At 39.4% G+C, this 24,016-nt stretch overlaps 4 protein-coding genes and 1 pseudogene across 4 annotated transcripts; 2 read left to right on the plus strand and 3 right to left on the minus strand.

Annotated features, from left to right (window-relative positions):
* Positions 1 to 731: 731 nt before the first annotated feature.
* Positions 732 to 1,343, minus strand: LOC113359438. The gene has a single exon (XM_026603072.1). The coding sequence runs from the start codon at positions 1,341 to 1,343 to the stop codon at positions 732 to 734; it is 612 nt and encodes a 203-aa protein (XP_026458857.1).
* A 3,008-nt stretch (positions 1,344 to 4,351) lies between these two features.
* On the minus strand, positions 4,352 to 5,667 carry LOC113359439 (BTB/POZ and MATH domain-containing protein 3-like). Its single transcript, XM_026603073.1, has 3 exons — positions 5,303 to 5,667; positions 4,611 to 4,959; positions 4,352 to 4,474 (listed from the first exon to the last, which is right to left on the minus strand). Exons 1-3 carry the CDS (start codon positions 5,665 to 5,667, stop codon positions 4,352 to 4,354), a joined length of 837 nt encoding a protein of 278 aa, XP_026458858.1.
* Positions 5,668 to 10,507: 4,840 nt separating this feature from the next.
* On the plus strand, positions 10,508 to 12,786 carry LOC113359440 (sucrose transport protein SUC2-like). The gene is made up of 4 exons (XM_026603074.1): positions 10,508 to 11,830; positions 12,182 to 12,245; positions 12,443 to 12,486; positions 12,598 to 12,786. The coding sequence occupies exons 1-4, from the start codon at positions 10,508 to 10,510 to the stop codon at positions 12,784 to 12,786; spliced, it is 1,620 nt and encodes a 539-aa protein (XP_026458859.1).
* Positions 12,787 to 13,288: 502 nt separating this feature from the next.
* LOC113359441 lies at positions 13,289 to 14,822 on the plus strand (annotated as a pseudogene).
* Positions 14,823 to 15,213: 391 nt separating this feature from the next.
* Positions 15,214 to 19,649, minus strand: LOC113356146 (O-fucosyltransferase 9-like). The gene is made up of 10 exons (XM_026599179.1): positions 18,851 to 19,649; positions 18,504 to 18,576; positions 18,192 to 18,268; positions 17,617 to 17,705; positions 17,222 to 17,419; positions 16,681 to 16,885; positions 16,431 to 16,598; positions 16,141 to 16,308; positions 15,800 to 15,990; positions 15,214 to 15,649 (listed from the first exon to the last, which is right to left on the minus strand). Exons 1-10 carry the CDS (start codon positions 19,328 to 19,330, stop codon positions 15,469 to 15,471), a joined length of 1,830 nt encoding a protein of 609 aa, XP_026454964.1. The 5' UTR covers positions 19,331 to 19,649; the 3' UTR covers positions 15,214 to 15,468.
* Positions 19,650 to 24,016: the final 4,367 nt, after the last annotated feature.

Below are 24,016 nucleotides of genomic sequence, written 5' to 3' on the forward strand. Positions count from 1 at the left end.
TTTTTGATAATGTCAGGAACAACAAGGGTATTTTTGAGTTGAAGAGTACGAGAAGGAAGAGTTATGAACTTAGTGCCACTAGCGGCAACTGGAATACTATTGCCATTTCCAACTAAAATAGACCGTACATTGATAGAATTGAAAATTTTATGTTAAGTACCTGGATCAGCAGTGAGGTGCGAGGTAGCACCAGTGTCCATATAAAAAGCATCATCCGGTGGTTGTAAATGCAGAGAGCTATATGCCTCAGAGATGTCTGTGGGCTGTAGAAGTTCCGTTGATGGAGTAATGTAGGCTTGGCCGTGATTACGTCCAGGAGAGCGCCCACGGTAGCTGGCCTGTCGCTGATTTACCGTCGGAGGCCGTTGAGATGGCTGCCAGTAAGGTGTAGTTGGGTAGGGGCATGGAGGAATGGACCAATAAGGTGGCCAGTATTGTGGGCCTGGGGGAGTTGGTAGCAAAGGTGGGCCTGAGGAGGTTCCATTGGTTGGGCCAGATCCTTGGTGGGCTTGGTTACGCCTGTTGTCATGCTGCTGTGAACGAGGATTACGTATGCCATTGTTGGGCTGAGAGGAGCGCTGGAAATTGCGATCTTGGGAAGCAGCAGCAGCAAGTACAGTGGGTGCAGCGGCAAGAGATTGATGGGCGCGCCTAATCTCCTCAGTTCGCAGTTGAGATCGAGCAGCATCGAACGTGGGCATGGACTGTTGGATGAAGGAATCCACGGTGTTTTATTCCTCCGGAAGACCATTAACCAGTTGGATAACCAATCGTTTGTCATTCATCGGAAATTCAAGGTCACTCAATCGATCGGACAGTGATTTAAGTTTATCACAATAATCATCAACACTAGCACAATCAGAAAACTTGAGATTTACAAACTTACTTTCAAGATTTGCAGCACGGCTTCCTTTGTTGTCTTGAAAAAGTGTTTTGAGATGGTCCCAAATCTCCTTTGAAGTTTTGCCTTTCTTGAGAACGGTAAGCATGAGATCCTTGGTCATGGTAGCAAACATCCATTGACGACAAAGAGCATCTAACTGTTTTTCCGTATCGGCATCAATATCCGTAGGTCGTGGTGAACCATCAATCAGAAATAGCAATCGGTGAGCTTGAAGATGAAGATCGAAGAGAAATACCCATGAGGAGTATTCATCTTGTTTGATATCTAAGATGAATGGAATCAGAGACTTGATGTTGTTGATGGCAAATGCCGGGTGAACGGATTTCTTTTCACCTGCCATGGATTTTAATGGTTTAGAAGAGGTAGGATCGTGGAGGGGCTGATACCATCTTGGATTTGATGATAATTCCCTTGGAAATTTATGTTCTCCAGGATCCATATATAAAAAACTCCAATAATATCTTTTGTGTTTACAACCAAAGTAAAGGGAGATAATCTCCTAAAGATAAATAAGGTAACAAGATAATATAAACTCTATTAGGAAGAACTATAGTGAGCAAGAGTGGGATGCTAATTTCTTAATAACTGTGTCCGCCTAAATGGATTGATAAAACCTGTTAAATGTGCCAAGCAGAACAACTAACTTTCCTATCTGGTTCAAAAGTTCGACACGGACACTTGTGGACTTCAAATGTATTAGTTTGAATGAGTTGCACCAGGTCAATTTGCTTGCATACAAGGTGTAGGCATAAAACGTTTATGCTAAGAGGCTTTGTAATGCCATTTAAATGCCTAAACAACGCGAAATGACAAGTCTCGTATATATGAAACAGCCAGAGGATTCAACATAAACCAAGAACCATAGAATCTTAAAACACGTACATACCAGTCTACTCCTGCCTTAAACGTGTGTGGAGGTGAAGTTTTGCTAAAAAATTGACCTTCTTGGCGTTGGTCCAGTAGTTTGATTTCAACCGATGCCCTAACTTCTCCAGGGCTAGCTAGCTCAATGAAAAAGGATACGTACTCCTCGCTAGTATGATCACAGCCGTCTGGAAAAAAACGTATCTTCCAATCATAACCACCAACTGCGAATTTGCCACTAGACTTGTATTTACCAACTCCCATTCCTTTGCATGAGAATATCCGTTTATCTTAAACTCATGAGAACCTTGCACAGTCTCATAAAACAACTACGATGAAGAAATCTCCGACTTTGAAACTCTCTGACTTTTTGCTTCGTTAGGGGCCATGATGATCTTTAGATATTGAAACTGACAGAGAAAAATTGTAAAAGAACCATAGTAGATGTTACCTCCTACTACTTTTACTACTTTTATGGGAAAATAATACCTAGGGGTATAAATTGGGCCAGGTCGGGCAGCCCGGCCTGTTTCCTACTGCAGCCAGGCCAGACATGCCTCATAATTAGGAACGGTTTTTTTTGGGACTACTCAAAAATGATGGGGGACTACTCTCCATTTTTTTGGGTGGATATTAAAAGTAATAATGCGTCATCCCTTATCTAACTTTTCTTCTAATACCAAATTTTTCCTTGATAATTAAATTAGTGTAATGATTAGTGAGTTAATTAATAATGATGAGTGAAATTAAATTAATAATTTGATTTTTTTTCAAAAAAATAATTATAGAGAGGGAGAAGAAGAAGATGAAGATGATAATGAAAATGAGGGTTTTGGAAGAAAAAAATTTAGATCTTTTTCTTTAAGAGGCACAATAAGAGTATGATGTTTTGGGTACTCACGGATACTTCAAATTTAGTTAATGGTGCTTGAATTGGCCAAAACATTCCTAAAAATGAACAATTTACAAATTGATTTCGGTTTCGTTAACAAAGTTCGGTTACAACATTTGAAGAACAGGTAGCCGAACTCATTCTGCAAGTGTAGTTCGGTTAATGTTTCTAAAAACTCAGGTAGCCGAACTCAGCTTTAATGGAGTTTTTTCTTTCAGAGAAAAGTTCGGTTATGAGAAAAAAATTGCGACGTAACCGAACTAAAAGTTCGGCTGGGAAAATAAAATGAAAAAATTTGCGACGTAACCGAACTCAATATATAGGTTTTCAGAAAAAATTTCGGTTAGGAGAAAAAAATTGCGACGTAACCGAACTTTTCTTTGAAAGAAAAAACCTCCATTAAAGTTGAGTTCGGCTAGTTCGACAAAGTTTTTCAGATAATTCCTAGCCGAACTTTTATCTGCCACTTCCATTTTCAACTCATTTTGATGATAACTTCTCATTTTTTCCAAAGGAAAACGAATGAAAAGTAATGGGTTTGTTATAATTTTGATTTTGATTTTGTTTTGTTAATGATTTAAATTAAGCTATATATAGAGGTGGCGGCGGTGGTGATTTGAGGTGGTGGTGGTCGGTGGTGGTAGGTGGTGGTTGGTGGTGGTGAGCGGCGGTGGTGATGGGTAGAGGTGGTTATATATATATAGGTGGTGGTGGTGTTGGGAGGAGGTGATTATATATAGGTGAAGGATAGGTTAGCCATTTCCATATTTTAGGACACCCCTTATAAGTATAGGGTAAACATTCCTATCACAAAGTAGTCCCCACCATTTTTGAGTAGTCCCCAAAAAATGGTTCATAATTAGCTACCCAAAAAGCCCGTCATGCCGGACAGGCCAGGTAGAAACACTTATTTTGAGGCTCATTTAAATGGGTTGTATATCCTATCTAGTTTCTAAACTGCTTGAATAACCCATGAAACAGTTAAAGGATTCAACATAAATCAGGAACCACAGGAATCTTAAAACATGTACGCACCATGTTGAGTTTCCTGCGTTCAACGTGCGTGGAGTTTTACAAGTTTACGAATATTTTACAAGATTTGTAATAATAAATTTTCTACAGAATCCCTATTATATAGAGTTTTGTTAAGGGAATTTTGTAACAAATATTTTTAAATAAAACTAAATTTCACAGGCAGCAATTCATCAAAAATCACTTAATCGCAAAGTCAGAACAGTCAGAAACTAGCCTTATGAGACTGGTTTTGGGGTTGCAGCAAGGTGTTGTTGTTGTTTGTTACTGTTGTTTTTATTTACATTCCTTTCCTGTAAAGTATTAAGCTTCATATTTTATTGACCATTGTACTAGTCTTCAACAGATCCATCCAAAGTGAGGGATAACTCTTCCCCAAATCTGCGAACCCATCAGACTTCACAACCTCTACACGTAAAACATTTTAATGAGTAAGAAAATACTAGTAATTATCTAACCTAAAACTGAACAGACCCACGTGGTGCTCCTCATGAAATCTACGCAAATAGCTAGTTACTTTCTCAGAAGTCTAAATACAACATTTACCTTCTAAATTTTCGAGTTTAGCTGCAAAGTTTAGACACACACTTTTCATTTCTCCGCATTGGTATCTTTCTGCTAGGGCCAGTGTTGTCGCCACAGTACTTGCGGTTATATCTTCACATTATATCTGTTGCAGCTAATAGAAGTTGCGCGATTGTAGTTGAATTGCAAAGGGAATCTGAATCAGAAAGTTCATGCGGTTCAGGAAGCTCATCTGAGTATAAAAATAACAACATGGCCTGCAACAATCATCATATAATTATAAGTTATCCACACTCGTAAATTTATGCATAGATGAAGTAAAACACTGATGATGACATTGTATTTTTTAATCTAAACCATGATAAGAAGACAATGAACTGTGGAAAGCCTTACCTTAAAGGCAAAAGGATCAAAATCTTCAATGGCTACCTTTTCCTTGTCTGGATTACCCACTAATCCAAAGAACTGAGCTCTAAATACAGGAGATCGAGCTGCAAGTATCGACTTATGGGCTCTGAAGAGTTCATTGCCAACTTGAATAGTAACATCAGAACCAATTTCAGATTGCAGCAAACCCTTGAGATTCTGACTCATATCTGATGGAGGTACAGGAATAACTTTCCGCTCTTCAACACGAGTTCGCTCTTGTAGTACTCCGACTATACAATGAATGCTAAGACAATCATCTTTGAGATAATTTGAGGTCTCGAAGTCCGACCTGGACATATACCTTGTACTTCCCCTGAAATTAATCCACATAAAAACATCATATTATGCTCAAGGTTTTCTTTTATAAATTTCTATATCAATGAATGGGAGAGTAGATACATAAAAAGAAAGAAGTTTGGACAGTTTGATGCTTAGTGAGTTAATAGAAGCTGTTAATTGTGCCTAGCAGAACAACTAACTCTATTTGTCTAGTTCTAAAGTTTGACACACGTGAACTTTACTAGCTCTGAAGTTTGGTACTGCGTGTATGAGTTGCATTAGGCCAATTTGCATTAGTCTACCATCCTAGTCTCTAAACAGCTTCACAGAACAGCCATAAAACAACTAAAGGAAAAATCAGACAAAACGGGAAGTACCATATCCATTCCGAGTGTATCGTTAACGGAGAGTTAGAAGTGGCATAGACACCATATTTCCCTTGTCCGGTTTGGTCCAGTAGTTTAAATTCCAATAATACCCTGGCGGTATCTCCTTTATTAAACTTTAGTAACGTAACGGCTACAGATATACAGTCTTTGCTAGCTTGATCATAGCCGTCTGGATAAAAACGTATACTCAAATCATAACCAGCAACTGTGAATTTTCCACTAGTCATGGAGTTACCGACTCCCATTCCCTTTGCTAGAGAATACCCTTTTATCTCATACTCAAGAGAACCTTCCACGGTCTCATAAATCGACTGCGACGACGAAACTTTCGGCCTTTTTGCTGCGCGGGCCATGATAATGGAAAGCGTGAAAACAATAGGAACCCTGATTTTGGGCATACCAAAATCTTCTTAGGCATACAAAGCACTAGTCCTAACTTGGGTGACCTTATAAGGGGTACCCTATGGGGTGGTTCAATTACCTATATGCCCTTAAATCCTTTAAATTACTACTAATCTATCCCTAACCCTAATACAAAACCTATAATCAACTACACCTAGAATCAGTTTCATTCACCTTCTTCTTCTTCCTCTCCACAGCCGAACTCATTCACCCTTTCCTTTCTTTTTTTTCATCGCGGAAATTTAATCGTCGATTCATGAAAATTTAGTCAACGATTAAACTCATCTATATAATGGGTCGTCGTAAGCCAGTATCTCGTTCAAATCGATCGACTCAACAACCCATTGAAGAAGAAGAAGATTTAGAGAGTGACGAACAAACTCAAAATCAAGCACAAAATCAACCGGAAGAAGAGATTGAAGAAGGACCAACTCCGGAAATGAGAATAAGAAGGTTAGTTCTACAAACCCATCTCGTATTTGATGTTTTAGATTGGTTTGGTCGATTTAATTCGTCAAAATCATGTTTCTGCGGCGGTTACAGGGTATGGTTCGGCGCAAAACAAATCTTAGATGTGCGCCGAGCTGTTCTTGAAACTGAACCCTGAAAGTGCATATGAACGGCTCGGCGTATATCTGAAATCCCTTTTGATCCGAACTTAGTGACACAGAGACTTATATTTAGGATCGGCTTATTCGATGGTGTTAGTTTTGTGTCGAATATGTTTTGTGAATTTCAGAAATTTTGCATGTGCGTAGGATCGGCTTGTATGGTAGTATTAGTTTTGTGCCGAATAATTGTTGTTTGAATTTTAGAATTTTTGCATGTGCTTAGGATCGGCTTGTATGGTTGTATTAGTTTTGCGCCGAATAAAGGTTTCAATTCATAAGTCTAGATTCGGCTTATTCGATAGTATTAGGGTTGCGCCGAATATCATTGTTAAAATTTCATAAATTTTACAAGTGTATAGGATCGGCTTATTTACATGAGTTGGGATGAGCTATACAATTTGTACCTGGAATGCCTTGGTTGGGGTTCACAGAAAACTGAGTTGGAGTTTTGTCGATCAGTTAAAGATGTCGATACCATTTGCATACCAGGTGGCAGAAATAAGAAGAATAAGAAGATCAAGTTGACTAACTTGAAAAAGGAGTTTGAGAACACAAAGGAAAGAGTCACACAAGGTTTGTTGATAATGGATCCCGTCAAAGTGAAGCAAACCGGAACTGCCTACTTGCTTTATACTCTTGGTAGAGACATCTTTCCCGACACTACCGGAAACAAGGTAAATGCTAATTATCTCCAATTGGTAAAGAATCTTGAAACTTGTAACAAGTTTGCTTGGGGAACGGCTACGCTCGCTTACCTGCTGGACCAACTTGCCACCGCGTCTAGGTTGACAAGTACAAACATCGGAGGGAACTTCACTTTGCTCCAGGTAACTTTTGGGAGTTCAGAGTATGGTTCGGCTTATAACCATAAAATCTTTTAAGCCGAAGTTTTTACTTACTTGGTTCGGCTTGTAATACTTGATCCATATAAGCCGAACAGTTCTCTGAGTTTGCAAACTTTATTCTTACTTTGATCTTTCCAAGTAAAACTTGTTTCTATCAATTCAATTCCTTTGATTTTTTAATGTGGTTCTTTGGATGTAGGTGTGGATATATGACCATTTCCCAATTTTGAACTTGGCCAAAGTATTTGAGAAAGATGTCGATTATGTTGATACAGAGCCAACTGCAGCACGGTACGCGTACGAGGACTCCAAGAAAAGGAACAAAAAGAAGTTGGTGGCAAGTTTGAGAGAGACGTTAGACCGTCTTGGTGTTGATGATGTCACTTTTCAACCATATGAGAAGGAAGATGAAGAAGATGAAGTTGTTGAAGATGAGGATATGCCGGTAGGTATGTATCATGGGCCATTGTGGTATCCCGGTGGTTATGTTATATACGATCCTAGGCGAGTACTCCATCAATTAGGATGCGTCCAAAAGGTTCCTTTGTTTGACGAGAAATTCAGGTTGTTACCAAAGAGTGGTAAGGGAACTAAAAGCACCACTTCATCTTGGGAACCAAAGTATGATCCTGATCCCACCGTTGAGTTTTGGAATAATTTAGACAATCACACATTAGATGCGTCCAAGTTAACACCTTTACTTGATGATCCATGTGAAGAGGATCCGGGCTATATGGATTGGTATAACCAAATTTCTCATCCCTTCATTATCAATAAGAAAAGGCAAAAGATATTTGATAAGGGGAAGGCGAAGCCAATCAAGATCACCAACAAGTCTACTTCCGAAGATGTAGTCAAGGCTTTCAAGATTATGGTAAGAATGACTTCACTTTATACTATTTTCATATATTAGTTATGGTAAAAATGTCTTCAACCTCATGGTTATAAGTTGTTGACAAATGAAAAAATAGGTTGCCGCGGGTAGGGAGATGTTGAAAAAAATGAAGGCCAAACTTGGTTGCAAAACACCAATGACCGTGGAAGAACAAAAATACCTCATCAACAAGTGGTATGCAATCATCAACAAAGGACAAGGACCCGAGGAACCCGAACAAAGGCCTACCACTAAGAGGTCTCGACAAGTTGATGAAGGTACAAGCCAAGGTGGTGCTACCGTCCAACCCGGTAATGATGCGTCGGAAGATGAAGACCAAGGTGGAAGAAGAGGTGGTTGTGCAACTAAGAAGAGGGGTCGTGGTTAAATGCCCTTTTATGTACACTTTTATGGTACACTTTTTCTTAAGTTTTAAGTACACTTTTATGGTGTTGCAAACACCTTTGCTTTTAGGTGCTGAACTTTGTTTTTAACGGTGCTAGGATTGGGTTATGGACACCTTCAATTTCATGTTTTAATGAATAGCCTAACAGTTATGCGCCGAATTTATAGAGTTCGCCTTATCCTCTAATGTTAGTTACGCGCCGAATCATTTGTCCTTCAGGTTCGGCTTTTTCTATAATTTGAGTTATAAGCCGAGCCTTAAAAATCATTATTGGTGTAACCCAGTATTGGTGTTCCTCAAGCACGATCAGGTTGATGTTCCTCAATTTCATGTTTTAGTGATCCTTGGTATCCTCGTGAATTATGTCTACTGGATCAGGTTGATTTTCCATGGGTCCAAGCACGATCTACAAAGAATATCACAAGGTTAAACACTAGAAAGGGAATATAATAACAAGGTTCGGCGCATTCGATAATCACATTATGTGCCGAACTATAAACATTTACAGGTTTCGGCTTATACGATATCCTCAATATGTGCCGAACCACGAACAATATTTTAACCCAAAAATTAACAAATTCATGTTCGGCTCAGACGATAATCATATTATGTGCCGAACCTTGAACATAAGAGGTTTCGGCAGATACGATATTCTCCATATGTGCCGAACCAGTAACAATATTTCAACCCAGAAATTAAAAAATTATGTTCGGCACATACGATTTTGGATATGTAAGCCGAATTAGTAATGATTCTATTCCGGGCTATTCAGGATGTTGTTCGGCTTACTATGAAACTTTCATATAAGCCGAACTAGTTTCTAACAAAAGGGTTGGAATTGGAAATTATAGGTTCAGCGCATGCAGTAAACAGATTCAGTAAGCCGAACCGTTCATCAATTGGTAGATTCGGCTCATAGATGTGAGCCGAACCTCAACCTGTTTCGCCGAACCATGATTCAAAAAACCTAACTTTTGATAATTGAGAGCTATAGAAGTGAGATTAAGTATAGGATATAAGTGTACCTGTGTATTAGAAGCATTGGGTTCCTCATCAATGTCTTCATCATCAGGATTTGGCTCATAAAAATCATCATCTTGAGTTTGTGTTTGAGTTTGAGCTTGAGTTTGAGTGGGTGTAAAATCATTCTCATAATCTAAGAAATCAGCCATTTCTGGATCATTGTTGTAGTTGATATGTATTTTCCTAGGTTTTTTAGATGAATGATGACCCTCCTCATCCTCCATTGAATCAAGAATTAGAATTTTCTCACTTTCTACTTCTCTTTCTCTCCTTCTTAACCAAACCAAAACTTTGATTTTTCTTTCCTCAAATTTTTCATCTAAACAACTCTTATAATTCTGAAAATTATTTTAATCACTAAACAAAATATTTAATCACTAATCAAGATTATTAACACTAATACGTAAAGGGCAGATTTGTCATTAAAAAAATTTGGGTTAAGGGGTTGTCTGATTTTGCTATTTCACAACCTTTTTTGTCTTTATTATAGTTCTTGTTTAAATGTAGGAATAAGGGATGCTAATTGCCTCCGCCGAGGGCCAGTTGAAGAAGGGGTAACTGCATAGTGGTTACCTACAGGGGCCACGATAACAATACCAGTTTTTTCAAAGCTTTAGAGTAACTCTCCCCTACCAAGACACTAGTCATGGCAATATCTTCCAAAAATTCGACTACTTGTAGCTGGCAGAATGGAGCTCCGAACGGTTTCTCCCACAAAACCTGCAACAGCTTACGTTTGTAATACTGTACGTTATGCGCAACCAACACGTGCTGCATCCTAAGCTGACCGCTTATAATTAGCCAGCTCGCACAGGTGGTCATGACTCAGGACTCATAACTTCCAAGTTATCACCGTCACAACGTATTTCCATTGAAACCTGGCAAGACAAAAACTTCAATCAAACCAAAACCAGCTTTTAAACTACAAGCAGCAGAGAGAGAGTGAGGGTTTTGAGAACTTGCTAGTATAAACCATCAGCACTTCCCATATATAGGCACCTCAGAAAAGATACAAGTAGACAGAAATTAATCATGGATGATAAACAGCCTTTGTTGTTTTTGCTAGAACAGCAACAACAACAACAACAAAAACCAATATTTTCTTCTCCAAAGCCAGCATCACACAAGAAACTTATACTAGTATCATCAATAGCAGCAGGAATCCAATTTGGATGGGCACTTCAACTATCTCTTTTAACTCCATACGTTCAACTCTTAGGTATCCCACATAAATATGCAGCTTTCATTTGGCTTTGTGGTCCAATTTCAGGCATGATCATTCAACCCATCATCGGTTACCATAGCGATCGTTGTCTCTCTCGTTGGGGCCGTCGTCGGCCTTTTATAGTTTCCGGTACCTTGCTCGTTGTAATATCTGTCATGTTCATTAGTTTTGCTGCTGATTTGGGTCATTCTTTAGGTGACCCATTAGGAGATACAGCTTCATCAGCTTCTTCTTCTTCTAATAGACCCAAAGTCATTTCTATTACTATATTTATATTGGGGTTTTGGATTCTTGATGTTGCTAATAATATGTTGCAAGGGCCTTGTCGTGCACTTTTAGCCGATTTAACTGGTACTGATCAAAGAAGAACTAGAACTGCTAATGCTTTCTATTCATTTTTCATGGCTGTTGGTAATATACTAGGTTTTGCCGCAGGTTCTTACACCAATCTTTACAAATTCTTGACTTTTAGTAAAACCGAAGCTTGTGATGTTTATTGTGCAAATCTTAAGACATGTTTTTTCATGGCTGTTATACTCTTGTTAACCTTAACAACCATTGCTCTCACTTCAATCCAAGAGAAACCGATAACAGCATCGTCCTTGTCATCATCGTCGTCGATATCAATATCGCCGTCAACTATTAATGATGTTGAAATGGATGAGGAGGCTGAAGCAAATATTGCATTTGTAGGGGAGATAGTGAAAGCACTGAGGGACTTGCCGAGACCAATGTGGGTTTTACTACTTGTAACATGTCTTAATTGGATCGGTTGGTTTCCGTTTTTGTTGTTTGATACGGATTGGATGGGTAGAGAGGTGTATGGCGGTAAGATTGGAGATGGGAAGCAATATGGTGATGGGGTTCGAGCGGGTTCTTTCGGGTTAATGTTCAATTCAGTTGTGCTGGGATTTACATCTTTGGGTGTTGAATGGTTGGCAAAGAAAGTTGGTGGTGTAAAGAGATTATGGTTTTTTGTGAATCTGGTGTTGTCAATTGGTCTGGCATCAACGGTGTGGATTACGAAAGTCGTAGAATCATCCAGGGCAGGGGCAGATGAAGCTGATCCAGCGCTAGGAGTTCGAATCTCTGCATTGGCTCTCTTTGCCGTATTGGGTGTACCTCTTGCGGTTAGTTTTCCGTTCCTGCATTCATTTCTTCTGTAACTAGTGAAAATATTTGAACACTTGACAAGAGATTGTTCCCCATACTACCATGTGATAAACGAAGAGCTAGTTAGTTTGTAAGATTGAACCTCTAAATGGAGTTACCAGATATGCGATACGCATTGCTATGTTGTAAAAGGCGCTAGGCAAGGCAAGGCGCCAAGCCCAGCGCCTAGCGCCCCAGGCGAGCGCCTGGAATTTAGAAAAAACCAGAATTAAGTATAATTGCCAGGCGCCAGCCCTACGCTTAGTGCGCCTTTGGCGCTCGCCTTTTACAACATAGACTCATTGTTTGCTAAATTGAATGTTTTTCAGGTGACATATAGTATTCCGTTTGCATTGGCTGCAATCTTTTCCAACTCCTCCGGTGCAGGTCAAGGTAATATGATGTAGTCCTAGTCACATGCTTTCATTCAATTGCTCAAACAAGCAATTATTGACTCATTTTCCATCTACATATGCAGTCATCATTCTGGTTTCATTTAGCTACAGAGCGATTCGGAACGTGACTTCTTTTTCTTACGGATTTTCTGGATTATTAGAATTCTTTTAAGAACTTGGCATTTTGATTTACAGGACTTGCAATGGGGGTTCTAAATCTGGCAGTAGTTATACCACAAGTAAGCACCACTCTACTCAAACTTATTGTTAAGAGTTTGTAAAACAAATTTAACACTTTCGGCTAATGATAGTTATTACTGAATAATCTGTCTCAAACTATTTATTTTCAGATTCTGGTTTCCGTAGCGAGTGGACCATGGGACGCCTTATTTGGAGGTGGCAATCTCCCTGCCTTTGTTGTTGGAGCTGTAGCAGCAGCTGCAAGTGGGATAGTTGCACTTACAATGTTGCCTGCTCTACCCCCTGATTTCACCAACAGAAGTAGAATCATGAGAACAAGAAGTTCACCATTCCCTTGACCTGATCAAACTTAAGTATTCTGTAATTTACATCTTAAGTACTACATATAGATATTCTGTTGCAAGTTTAAAATTCTGGGCCATTTTATTCAAAATTTGTCCATCCTATTTATATGGAATTCTCAGTTCCTGGCTATCCACTAAATTATGTACTTCAATGAATTTGCCTATTCTTAATGCCTTTTCTGAGCCCAAATGCTCAGTCTTTTGCGCACCATCTAGCTTGTCAGTTGTGTGCCGCTTAGGCATCCACTTCGCGGGACTTGATTTCACTATGGTCCATCTAACTCCTATGCAACAGCGCATCACCTCGAGCAGAAGCTCAAAAGTTCTACCAAAACTGGGACTTTCCAAGTATGACCTGAACTCCTATATTTAGAATTCTTTCCTACTTCGGATTCTAAGGTTCGATTTCCTAATGCAATTATCTCTCTTGAAATTCAAGACATCCATATATAATCGAATCACTGCTTGGTCTATTACTCTTCATTCATCGTTATCAATGGGGAGAGGCCAGAGTTGTGGTACTAGAAATTGTAATGATCGTGATGGAAGAAACCATCAGAGAAAAACGAGTTTAGAGATTACTAAAGAAGAAATATGTAAATACAGAGTAAAGAAAGCGCAGAAGAAGGCATCGAGGGCTGCTAAGAAATTAAAATCAGAAAGTCTGTCATCACTCATCAGGTTATTCCAATGATTCGAATCGGTTCGGGGATTCTAACCTCTATGAACAATTCGTTTGGGAAAAGAAGATCGCACGGGATGTCTCGCAAGGTATGCGCATTGATGCAATTTCGGCAAATTTTTTAAAAGAGAAACAAAAAGAAAATACGGCAGAGATTCAAAACATTGAAAAGAGAAGGGAAGAAAGTGTTATCAAGAAAGCGCGACGCGAAGAAGAATCGGCAATGTTAGCTAGAGAGCGGGAAAGAGCCAAAAATCAGGAGTTAGAGAAAAACTTAAAGGAGTTTGAGTATAAACGAAGCAAGAACAGGTCGGAAAAAAGAATAAGTGAGGGGCGCGCAAAGCCTATTGATGTGCTCTTCAAGCATCTTAAGGATTTGGATGACGAGGTTGGTGAACTAGATGAACCGTACAAGGTTTTTGAGGGTTTAGCAGTGAAAGATATGGAAGAGCTTCGTGATGACATAGCAACGCTTCTGGATATGGACAGGGAAACGCCTAGACATATAGCGTATTGGGATGCATTGCTGGTGGTTTGTGATTCGGAACTAGCAGAAGCTCGAAAGAGTGATGCTTTATATCGAGCTATGGTGCAGTTGCTTGCCGAACAAAGGGGATTACACCCGAGCATTGAAGGAGATGTGAAGGATTTCTTGCATGGGAAGACTTACCAGGAGTTAGAAGTGTTTCAGGCACAGATCGAGTCACAGATGCGTTCTGGCACTGCCATGGTAGTTGAGTTCTGGGAGGCTGTTCTGAAACAACTTCCTGTATTCAAGGCGAGGGCGTATCTGAAGCATCTATATCGTTCGCAGAACCCTGCGAAGAATGAAAATAATGTGGCAAGTGAGTATTATGATCCAAAGCCTCAAGTGGAGGAAGATATTATGCATGGTGGAGCTATTGAGGAAAGATATGCAATACTTGGTCCTGAGTCAGAAGTAAAAAATCTTGATTCAGGGGTTTACTGGTGGCATGACGAATATCATCCAAGAAAACCCAAATATTTCAATCGTGTTCATACCGGATACGAGTGGAACAAGTACAACCGAATCCACTATAACCATGATAATCCTCCTCCAAAGATGGTGCAGGGCTACAAATTCAATATAGAGTACCCTGATCTCTTGGACAATTCTAAGGCTCCAGTATATACCGTAGAGAAGATAGAAGGCAGCGATGAGACATGTCTTATCAGGTTCCGTGCAGGGACTCCTTATGAAGACATTGCATTTAAAGTTGTCGACAAAGAATGGGAGTATTCCCACAAAAAAGGTTTTAAGTGCACTTTTGAACAAGGAATCTTGAAGTTATACTTCAACTTCAAACGCTACCGGTATCGCAGATAAGTTCAAGCTGTCTCTCTCCTCTCCTATGTTTGCTTGCTTCATTAAGTATCTCTTAGTTTTTTTAATGATATTGTTTTTCAAGTAATTGCAAGTTCGGAAAAGCAGTTCATTCATAAACAGGATGAGTTTTTTTTTTCCTGCAAATTCCCTGTTTTCCAAAAATATATATTTTGTTGCTAGAAGATTTGTTCAAGATGTTACAGGCTTGATCAATTCAGGTAACCAAGATGTTGGTGGAAACTAGTACATACTTCTGGTAACACTGGTAATGTTAACTGCAAATCACAAGCCTGTATTTCACTTAAATCTTTATACTTGAAAACGAAAATATTTATACAGAAGACTCTTCCTACTAGAAAACGAAAATATTTATAGAAGCTTTTTGACCATGTTTTACTATCAAATAAAGCCTGTATTTCACTTAAATCATGTACAATGAATATTGAATATTGAATATTAACTATTGAGTTACAATTTTGTAGAGCTAATGAAACTCTAAAGAATAACTATGTTGATAAGCTCTCTTCTAATAAGTTACGTTCCAAACATCTAAATTGACAGATTGTTTAGATACATTACTAGGCAATTACATGTATAGAAAAATGTTGCAGTAATCTGTTATACATTTCTTCATGTATCATCCGTTCTAACTTATAGTCACCGTTATGTTACCATCTATATTTTGTACTTCTTCTAGTTCTTGCTGTTTACACATACAATCTGGCATGGGAAAGGTGTACAATGAGCTACTAGGTTTCCTCATTTCATAACCTTTTGAATCACTGTGGCGAAGCATTTCGTGCATTTGGCGCTTGAAATTTTCCCATCTGCAGTAAGATACGGCGATCAACATTTTCTATCATGTCTGACGTCTGAAGTTATTCAAAAGAACACTACAGAGACTCTATACAATGATGATTTCGTGATGCTTTCGAGAAAATATATCAATGCAGTGGTAAACTAACATGGCTAGTTACCTGATGTTTGGGCTATCAAATAATATGACAAGTTTCCTTTTATCAGGCCTGATTGTCTTTGCGTGTCCTCCATATAGATAACGTCTATGACCCATGAGAAAATGGGGAAAGTTTCCACCTTGAGTTGTTAAAAACACTTCACTATGAAGGCATACAGCATAATCTAGGGCAGCCAGCCTAGACGAGTGACCCTACATCAAAAACACTAATTGTTAGGAAGCATCTTAACATATTGACAAATAGGAGGAAGATCAAGATATAGTGCATTAAGCAGATACCAAAATATAAAATAAAATAATGATTCAATTCCTATAGTGCGCTCTAAATCATGCAACAGTTACCTGAAACGGAGCAAGTTCCAATTCTGAGGCAAGAGTTTCCTTGGTTTCTAACAAAGGAAACATCTGTCGAAGTGGTGCCATATATTTTTCTGCCCTATAAATTTTCCCAGCAGCAACATATACTGAGGTAGTATTGTCAAAACCCATACCTCTAAGTATCATTCCTACCTGCAGAAACCAATGAAAAGAAAATTTTGATTCAAGGCACATCAAACAGTGCAAACTTAACTGCAACAAAGTAACACGGTATCAAAAGGTTAACGGTAAACCTTTGGAGATTAAAAGCTAACCTCTATTGGAGTTAGTGGGCATTTTCCATCCATCCGATTTGCACCTGGTTTTATTACTCGACCAGCTTTTTTAAACTTTCCCCTCCAATTCTTTTGCCGAGCATTATCCATTTCAAGTTTTTCTTCCTCACCACCATCATAAATACAGCATGAAAAAGCTACCATATCCTTCATTGAAACACAAGAACCCCTTAGAAACAGTGTGACACACAGATACACAGAGGGGTTTTATTAGGCGACATGAAAGTACCTCTTCAAATCGAAGATGTACTGAGACATAGTTTCCACCACTAATTGAGCTATTCCTGATCATCCGATCAACCATCTTTTCAGCAAGTGATTGTATAGGTTTTGAAAACCTCAATGCTTCATAATTGGCCAAGCATCTAAGGCTCTGAGTTTCTGAGGGAACTGCATGAGCCAATCTGTTGGAGAAGGGTGCAATTCGTACAGCTCTACACAGGCATTAGGGAAAAAACATATAGCACTTGTCAGGACATAAACAAAAATGCTGAAACCCCGATTTAATTTCAACCATGCAAGATGCTAGCTACTAGGTAGTTAGTTCCAAGCTTGGGTGGAAAATGACGTGGCGCCCATCTAGAACCCTAGTTCTTGCGAACTATTTGGGGTGAATATAGTGTCAAGTCATTTGCACATAAGCTTGGGAGTAATTGGCTAGTTTTCTAACATTAGCTAATATTCTAATACTTTCCGTTAAACTTAATGATCACAATTTAGATAGATACGAGGAAATAAGCAAAGAACAATTTTTCCAGATAACACATTACCCCAGTTCCAACAGCTTTGGAAGAACCTTGCGAAGATAATATGATGGAGTAGACCAGGCTTTAACTCTCAAGTTCACTATATTACTTATATTATTATCGAACCGATGTAATACATCTTCTGGAAGCTCTTTGATTACGTTAACATTATTTCTGAGAGAATATATGAAGAACTCCTCGTCAAATATTTCACCGAACTTGCTACAAAAGTCCCAAGCATAAAGAATTGTGTAAGCCTCACAAAATTTTCAAAAGCATGACACCAGTTTGGACATAAAGAAGCAAGGTAATAGTTCTCAGTTAAAGTTGTGGACAATGTTGATCCTGTAATAAGTACCCTTTACAAATATTGAGACATCATACCACATCTTTACAACGAGTATAAAAGTCATCGTCACCTGGAATCACGCCAAACACTATTCAAATGAAACCTAGGAATGACGAGGGTAGCGTTCAGTAACGCAGCAACAGCCACTGCATCACATATCTGTATCAAAACCGAATGATAAATTAAACAAAACAGGTAAGAAGCTGTAAACTTACGAGATTATTCACGTCAAAATTCCCTGAACATGGTCTAGATTACTCTCCATCTCTAAGTTGGCATCAAGGTAAAGAGTGGGGCGAGTAACCATATTTTCTTGTTTCTACGGGAATGCCCTTGCTTCTATATGGCAAATATTAGAGATATGTTGTGTGTAATGTCTTCACTAGCATTGCTGGTATTATTTTCTTGTTTCCCTGAACATGGTCTAGACTACTCTCCATCTCTAAGTTGGCATCAAGGTAAAGAGTGGGGCGAGTAACCTTATTTTCTTGTTTCTACGGGAATGCCCTTGCTTCTATATGGCAAATATTAGAGATATGTTGTGTGTAATGTCTTCACTAGCATTGCTGGTATTATTTGCAAACTCTCCATTCCAAATTCATGAAATAATTGCCTGATATTAAGTGTGTAAGGTGTGAGACATACAGATATACGTTGTTGATTCAATCCACCATTTGCTTCAATTATAAGGAAACCATTTGACTTCGGCAGTTTGGACAACTCTAGAAGCAAAAAGAAAGCATATTAGCCTGTGATATATACCCTTTACAAATGTAACAAGCAAACAAACAGAAAATATAAATAGGTTTTGTGTCCTAGTACATAAATCCCAAGTTTCAAAAACAGCATCTTAAGTATTGTAAGTTCATCAAAACATGGCTAAATATGCTTGCATTCGTCTCACTTAACTACTTTGACTCAAAGCAACTTACAAATCAAACTACATGAGATTCCAACCTGATGAAGCAGTACTCCAGTTAACACAAGGCCTCCAAGTTTGATGTAATCTCCGGCGCCACGCTGACATCAACTGCAATATTTCCAACTCTTTAAGTCAGCATAACTGGGATCAATTTGGTTATCAGAAAAGAACACTTTAGATTAAAATTGGACAGTCTAATGATTCTATTCCAAACACAAACTGATGACAAGGTGTCTTTCCTATTTCCACTCAGATTTTTCAGCTAGGTTTATTTACTCAAATGTGCAATCCCTATCCATCCCTAGGATTACACAAAAACTACATTCCATGAGAAACAACAATCCCACCACAAAGACACAAGAAATTGAACAATAAATCATACCTCATTGTAGCTATGATTGGTATCAAGCTGCATATACGGCCAAAGCTTTTCAAAAACTTGAGGACTCCGATAAATCGAACCGGGCGGTGAAGAACTCCGATCACCACCACCACCAATTCTTGATCCAGGTAACAAACTTAAAGAATCCATATACATTAACATACCAGAAAAATAAAAAATTGGAGCAAATAATAAAACACCTCTTCTCCTAAAAACAGCAGATAAAAAAATATACACAATTCTCTCAATAAAATTCTCTAATTTCGGCGGTCCTCCTGAACTTTTCCCACTACCATAAACAGAAGAAGAAGATTTCCTTCTACTACTATGTCTAAACCTAGGTGACACAGTAGGTGATGTTGGTGGTGATGCTGTTGCCATTGCTGTAGCTGTAGTCATTAATGTTGGAGAATCACCACCACCTCCACCACCACTACTTATCCATCCTGACCCTGACCATAATCTACTAAACCCGTGCATGACTCAAACTACAAATCCTCCTGCTGCTGCGGCTGTTATCCGAAAATCTCTACTTCTTCTCTTCAGAAAATCCCGCATTTTTCGGACAAATCAAAACAAATGCAGCAAGTGAGCTTATAAATTGATGTTTAACTATAATGGGTTTCTGGGTTTTTCTTCTTTTTAGTGTTTTGTGATTGTGATCTGGTATCGATTGATGAGAGAATTGAATTCGATTAAGGGGAATTTTGAGAAAAAGAAAGGGAAAAGAAAAGTGGGGTTTTTTTTACCACTAGATTTTTTTTTGTTTTGTTTTTGTGTGCCAGCTGTGTACTTTGTTGTTTGTTTCACACTTATCAGTCTCCAACTGGAAGAAGGCGACTGACTGTAAGTCCAAATTAAATGTTTGTTGGTTGGGGTTTTCTTCTTAGTGTATGCCTTAAGGAGGAGGTTGTTAGGGTTTTGTGTTTACCGTTTGATTATTCATCGAAATGTGTGAAGATACGAATATGTGTTGAAAATCTAACCGTGTGGGGGTTTTGATGAGATTAAGGTACAGGGGGAACCGAGGAGTATGTACATTAATTTTGTTTATTATTGAGTTACTGTACTTATGTTTTGGAGGTTAGGGTCACCGACACTTCTTATTGGTGTTAATATAATTCTGTGTTGAATTTTGTTGGATAGGTCTAGAGGAAAATTAAGCAAATTCTCCCATGAAATTTTTTTGAAGTAGCAATTGGGCATCTTGTTAGATCTTAGAGGGTTTTTTCTTTTTTTTAATTGGGAAGAAATCTTCAATTGAATCATACGTATTGTTTTTAACCTGCTGGATCAAAATTTATATCCAGTCGAACATATTATTAAACCGGTTAAAACAAACGGAACGGGTTCTTGCAAACTTAGATAGATAGTCAGCCAGGTGGTTTGCATTTCTGTGTAAGTAAGTGTATACGCATAATCCATCTATCGACACGTGTCAAAATATCGACACGTGGAAGGCATGCTGATCACTATATCAAGGGGCACTGAAGTTACGAACCTCCGAGAAGTTGGGAAGAATGCCCTAAAGTTTGCTTTACCCGATCTCGAGGAGAACCCGAAATTGACGGTGGGGATTAAACAGACTGACACGGGGGTGATAGGGCCTGCAGACAGCTGACTGTCGCATGCAGACGACCCAACCACCCACATTAAATGCCCTAACCATAGGATACGTGTCAAGTTATCTGAGGAAGAGAAGGCATCGATCCAGCGGTATCAACAACAGTCGCTGAGGGCACCGGTTCGGAACGAAGATACCAGCGGGATTGACACAGAGAACAAGAAGATAAGGTTTCAACGGTCTCTGACAAGGGACCCCGCATATTTTCCTATAAATACCCTTCTCCACTAAGAGAGAAGGGGTGATCGATTTGTAATAGAAAAGAGAGAACTAGGAGAGAGAGAGGAAGAATAAGTATGTTTTCCATTCTCTCAGTCATCGTATTTCACTTAAAGCCAATCGGCTACATTTGTAACTCTTCAACACATAGTGAAACTCAACACCCCGTGGATGTAGGCCTTAGTGCTGAACCACGTACATCTCTGTGTTATTTACATTTCAGTACTATATTTATGTTTTATTACTTCAATCTAGCTTTGTCTTGCTTAGTGATTCTATAGGATGAATGATCTAACTCTAATCCGACTAGACAATGACGAGTCCCGAAGACTCTGAGTCGATGAGTCATCGTATCTATGCTTTTAAACCATCATAGTATGTGTATCGCCCATTATTTATGATTGCGAACATTGTTTGTGGACACATGGATGCCGTCGTGATTTATGTGTTCACAATCTGGCGCTAGAAACAGGGACTCCGTCCCGGTAAAAGATTTATCTTTCCTATGATTTTTGAACCCTTGGTACTATTCCTCGTGAAATAGTATCTTGGACAATTTATTCTAATTTCGTTATGGCCGCCTTCAAAAGCCATAGCAATTCTAAAAGGGTTTTACGCTGATTTTTCTACAAACTCCATTATGGACCTGTAAAGAACAGCAGATCTGCCTCCTTGGATCTGTCTTCTCTATTTTAAAATAACGGATCTGCCATCTTTGTCCTTTTAAAATACCGAATATTTCAACTTTGAGTGTTGAAACTGCAGATTCGGTACTTTTGCTGTTTAAAACAAGCAGATCTGCCAACCATTATTGAATAAAACCGCAGATCTGTCATCTTTGGGTGTTAAAACCACGTTAAAACCGCAGATCTGTCATCTTTGGGTGTTAAAACCGCGTTAAAACCGCAGATCTGTCATCTTTGGGTGTTAAACCGTGTTAAAACCGCAGATCTGTCATCTTTGGGTGTTAAAACCGCATTTAAAACTCCCTCTTGCGTTATTCTTAGACTTCACGACCAGTCGAAGGAATCAAGAATATCCAATACCTCTGAAGAGGGGAGTAATAGATGGAATATCTTTTTCATACCTTCGGTGTCGTGATCGTCCGCACTTAAGTTTAAGTTTGCTAACAAAACCGTTGTGGTCCCTTTTCTCTCGACTACTCGTCGTCTTTTGCAGAGATCTGACATGGAAAAAGTCAAAGAGGTAGGAAAAGGAAAGGCCCCATCGAAAGAAACACTGAGAACCACACTAGTTGTGACCCGCAGTAAGGTGAGAAGGCGAAGACAACAACCCATAAGGTGGACACAATAGAGATCACCTCACCAATGAACGCCAACACGATAGCGGCAGCAGCGGTCAAAGCCATAGCGGCACAAGACGATAAGACCAATCTAGCAACGAGATCACGCGTTCATGAGCAACGTGAAGGGTTTGCAGAATCAACAATGCACCTGGCATCCTTAGGAATGCCGCAGACAAATGATCAGAATCAGACCACTCTGACCACTTAGCCATTGCTAACGATGAATCAACCCATCATAACGCAAGGAGAGCTAACAATAAGGATAACCGATCCCCCTTACCCCCACATCCATACAATCGACGAAGATCGAACCATGGTTGTTGGAGGGCAAGAACAGGTCGGGACCCCAAACCAAGGATCGAATCCATCCTCCCAATTGATGACAGGACTCGAAGAACTAAAGAAGAATCAGAGGACATACGCAGAGGAAGTGGCATTGTTGGATAGAGAAAACCAGGAGCTCAAAGACAAGATGACTCAAAGTTTAGGGGTGGCAAACCAACATGACGAAGCTAATTCAAAGGCACCTAGGCCAAATCGCGACCGAAGAATGGTCGTAACAAACGAAGCCAATCCCGAGCCCTTGGACCGATGACACGTCTAGAGAAACCGATCCTCATACCAGGATTATGTCCCCGAAGATTCAGATTACTTTGATAGTAATGACCGAAGAGCAGGACAATCTGCAGATAGGTCACCACCACCATGCGATGGAGGACCTTCGCGCTGAGATGATGGAAGAGATCGAACAGCTGAATACCAAGCAAGGAGGTGGAAGATTAGAAGAAGTTATGAGAGAAGCTAATACTACTCTGTTAGTACCAAGCTTATCCAAAGATGAAATCCCCAAGAAATGTCCGATTCCAGCATTTGAATGCTACGATGGATCCAGTGATCCCGCGGCCCACCTTCGGTATTATAACCGTATGTTGGCCCGATGGGATCAGGATGATGTGGTCCTTTGCAGATATTTCCCTTCAAGCTTGAAGGGATCGGCTCTATCTTGGTTTGATAACCTACCTCCCAACTCCATCAATTCGTATGAGCAACTCACTGAAAAGTTCTTAAGAACTTACATGTACAACAAGGCTGTCCTCGCTGGGATGGACAAGTTATTCTCATTGGCCACCAGATACAAGGAGAAAACCAAGGAATACACGGATAGATGACATAAAATATTCCAGGCTATAGGTAATGTAGAACCAGTGGTCAGCATTACCTGCTACAAATGGGGACTAGATAGGATGAGCCCGTTGTTTGTCGAAATTCATGGGAGTGTGCCCACGATTGAAGGAGATCTTCGGGTAATCATCGAGAAACATGCTAGGTTGGAAGAAATCCAGCGAGAGAATCCAAGGGCACAGGCTCAAAGATCTCATCGAACTAACTCCGCAGAGCAGGCCAGCGGATCGAAGAGAAGTTCAATCGAACGCCCAAACGAAGATAGGAGAGGAAGAAGAGAAGGCCCTCGGAATGATGATCGAAAGTTCGAAGATCAGGTTTACACAAAGCTAAATACAAGTTATGCTCGAATCTTAAAAGAAATTAAGGGTCGAGAAAACTTGGATTGGCCATGGTCAAAAGAGAAACAACCCCCAAGATCTGAAAAATCGAAGGAATACTGTGATTACCATTGTTTCAATGGGCACCAAACCGAGAAGTGCAAGAACTTGAAGATAATGATCTAAAAGCTTATCGACAACGGAGAACTTAAGCAATATATAAAGAAGGAAGAAGAAGGTGATAGGTCAAAAAGAAGCAAGCAAGTTCAATTTCCTAAAGGAAATCGAACTCTGAAGACCATTTCGTGTTCGGAAGCCATGGGACCGTCTCTAACAGCGCAGATTGGAAAAGGCTGAGAAAACAGTTAGAAGACTACTGCGAGCTGTACAAAATCGATGGGGTAGAAATAGACGATCATGAGCAATGGATGGATGCACCAATAACTTTCGAGGTAGACGATGTGGAGGAAGACATAGAGGATCACAATGATCCTTTGGTCCTCACACTGCCCGTA

This window comes from Papaver somniferum, chromosome 3 (genome assembly GCF_003573695.1).
Source record: "Papaver somniferum cultivar HN1 chromosome 3, ASM357369v1, whole genome shotgun sequence".
Taxonomy (NCBI): domain Eukaryota; kingdom Viridiplantae; phylum Streptophyta; class Magnoliopsida; order Ranunculales; family Papaveraceae; genus Papaver; species Papaver somniferum.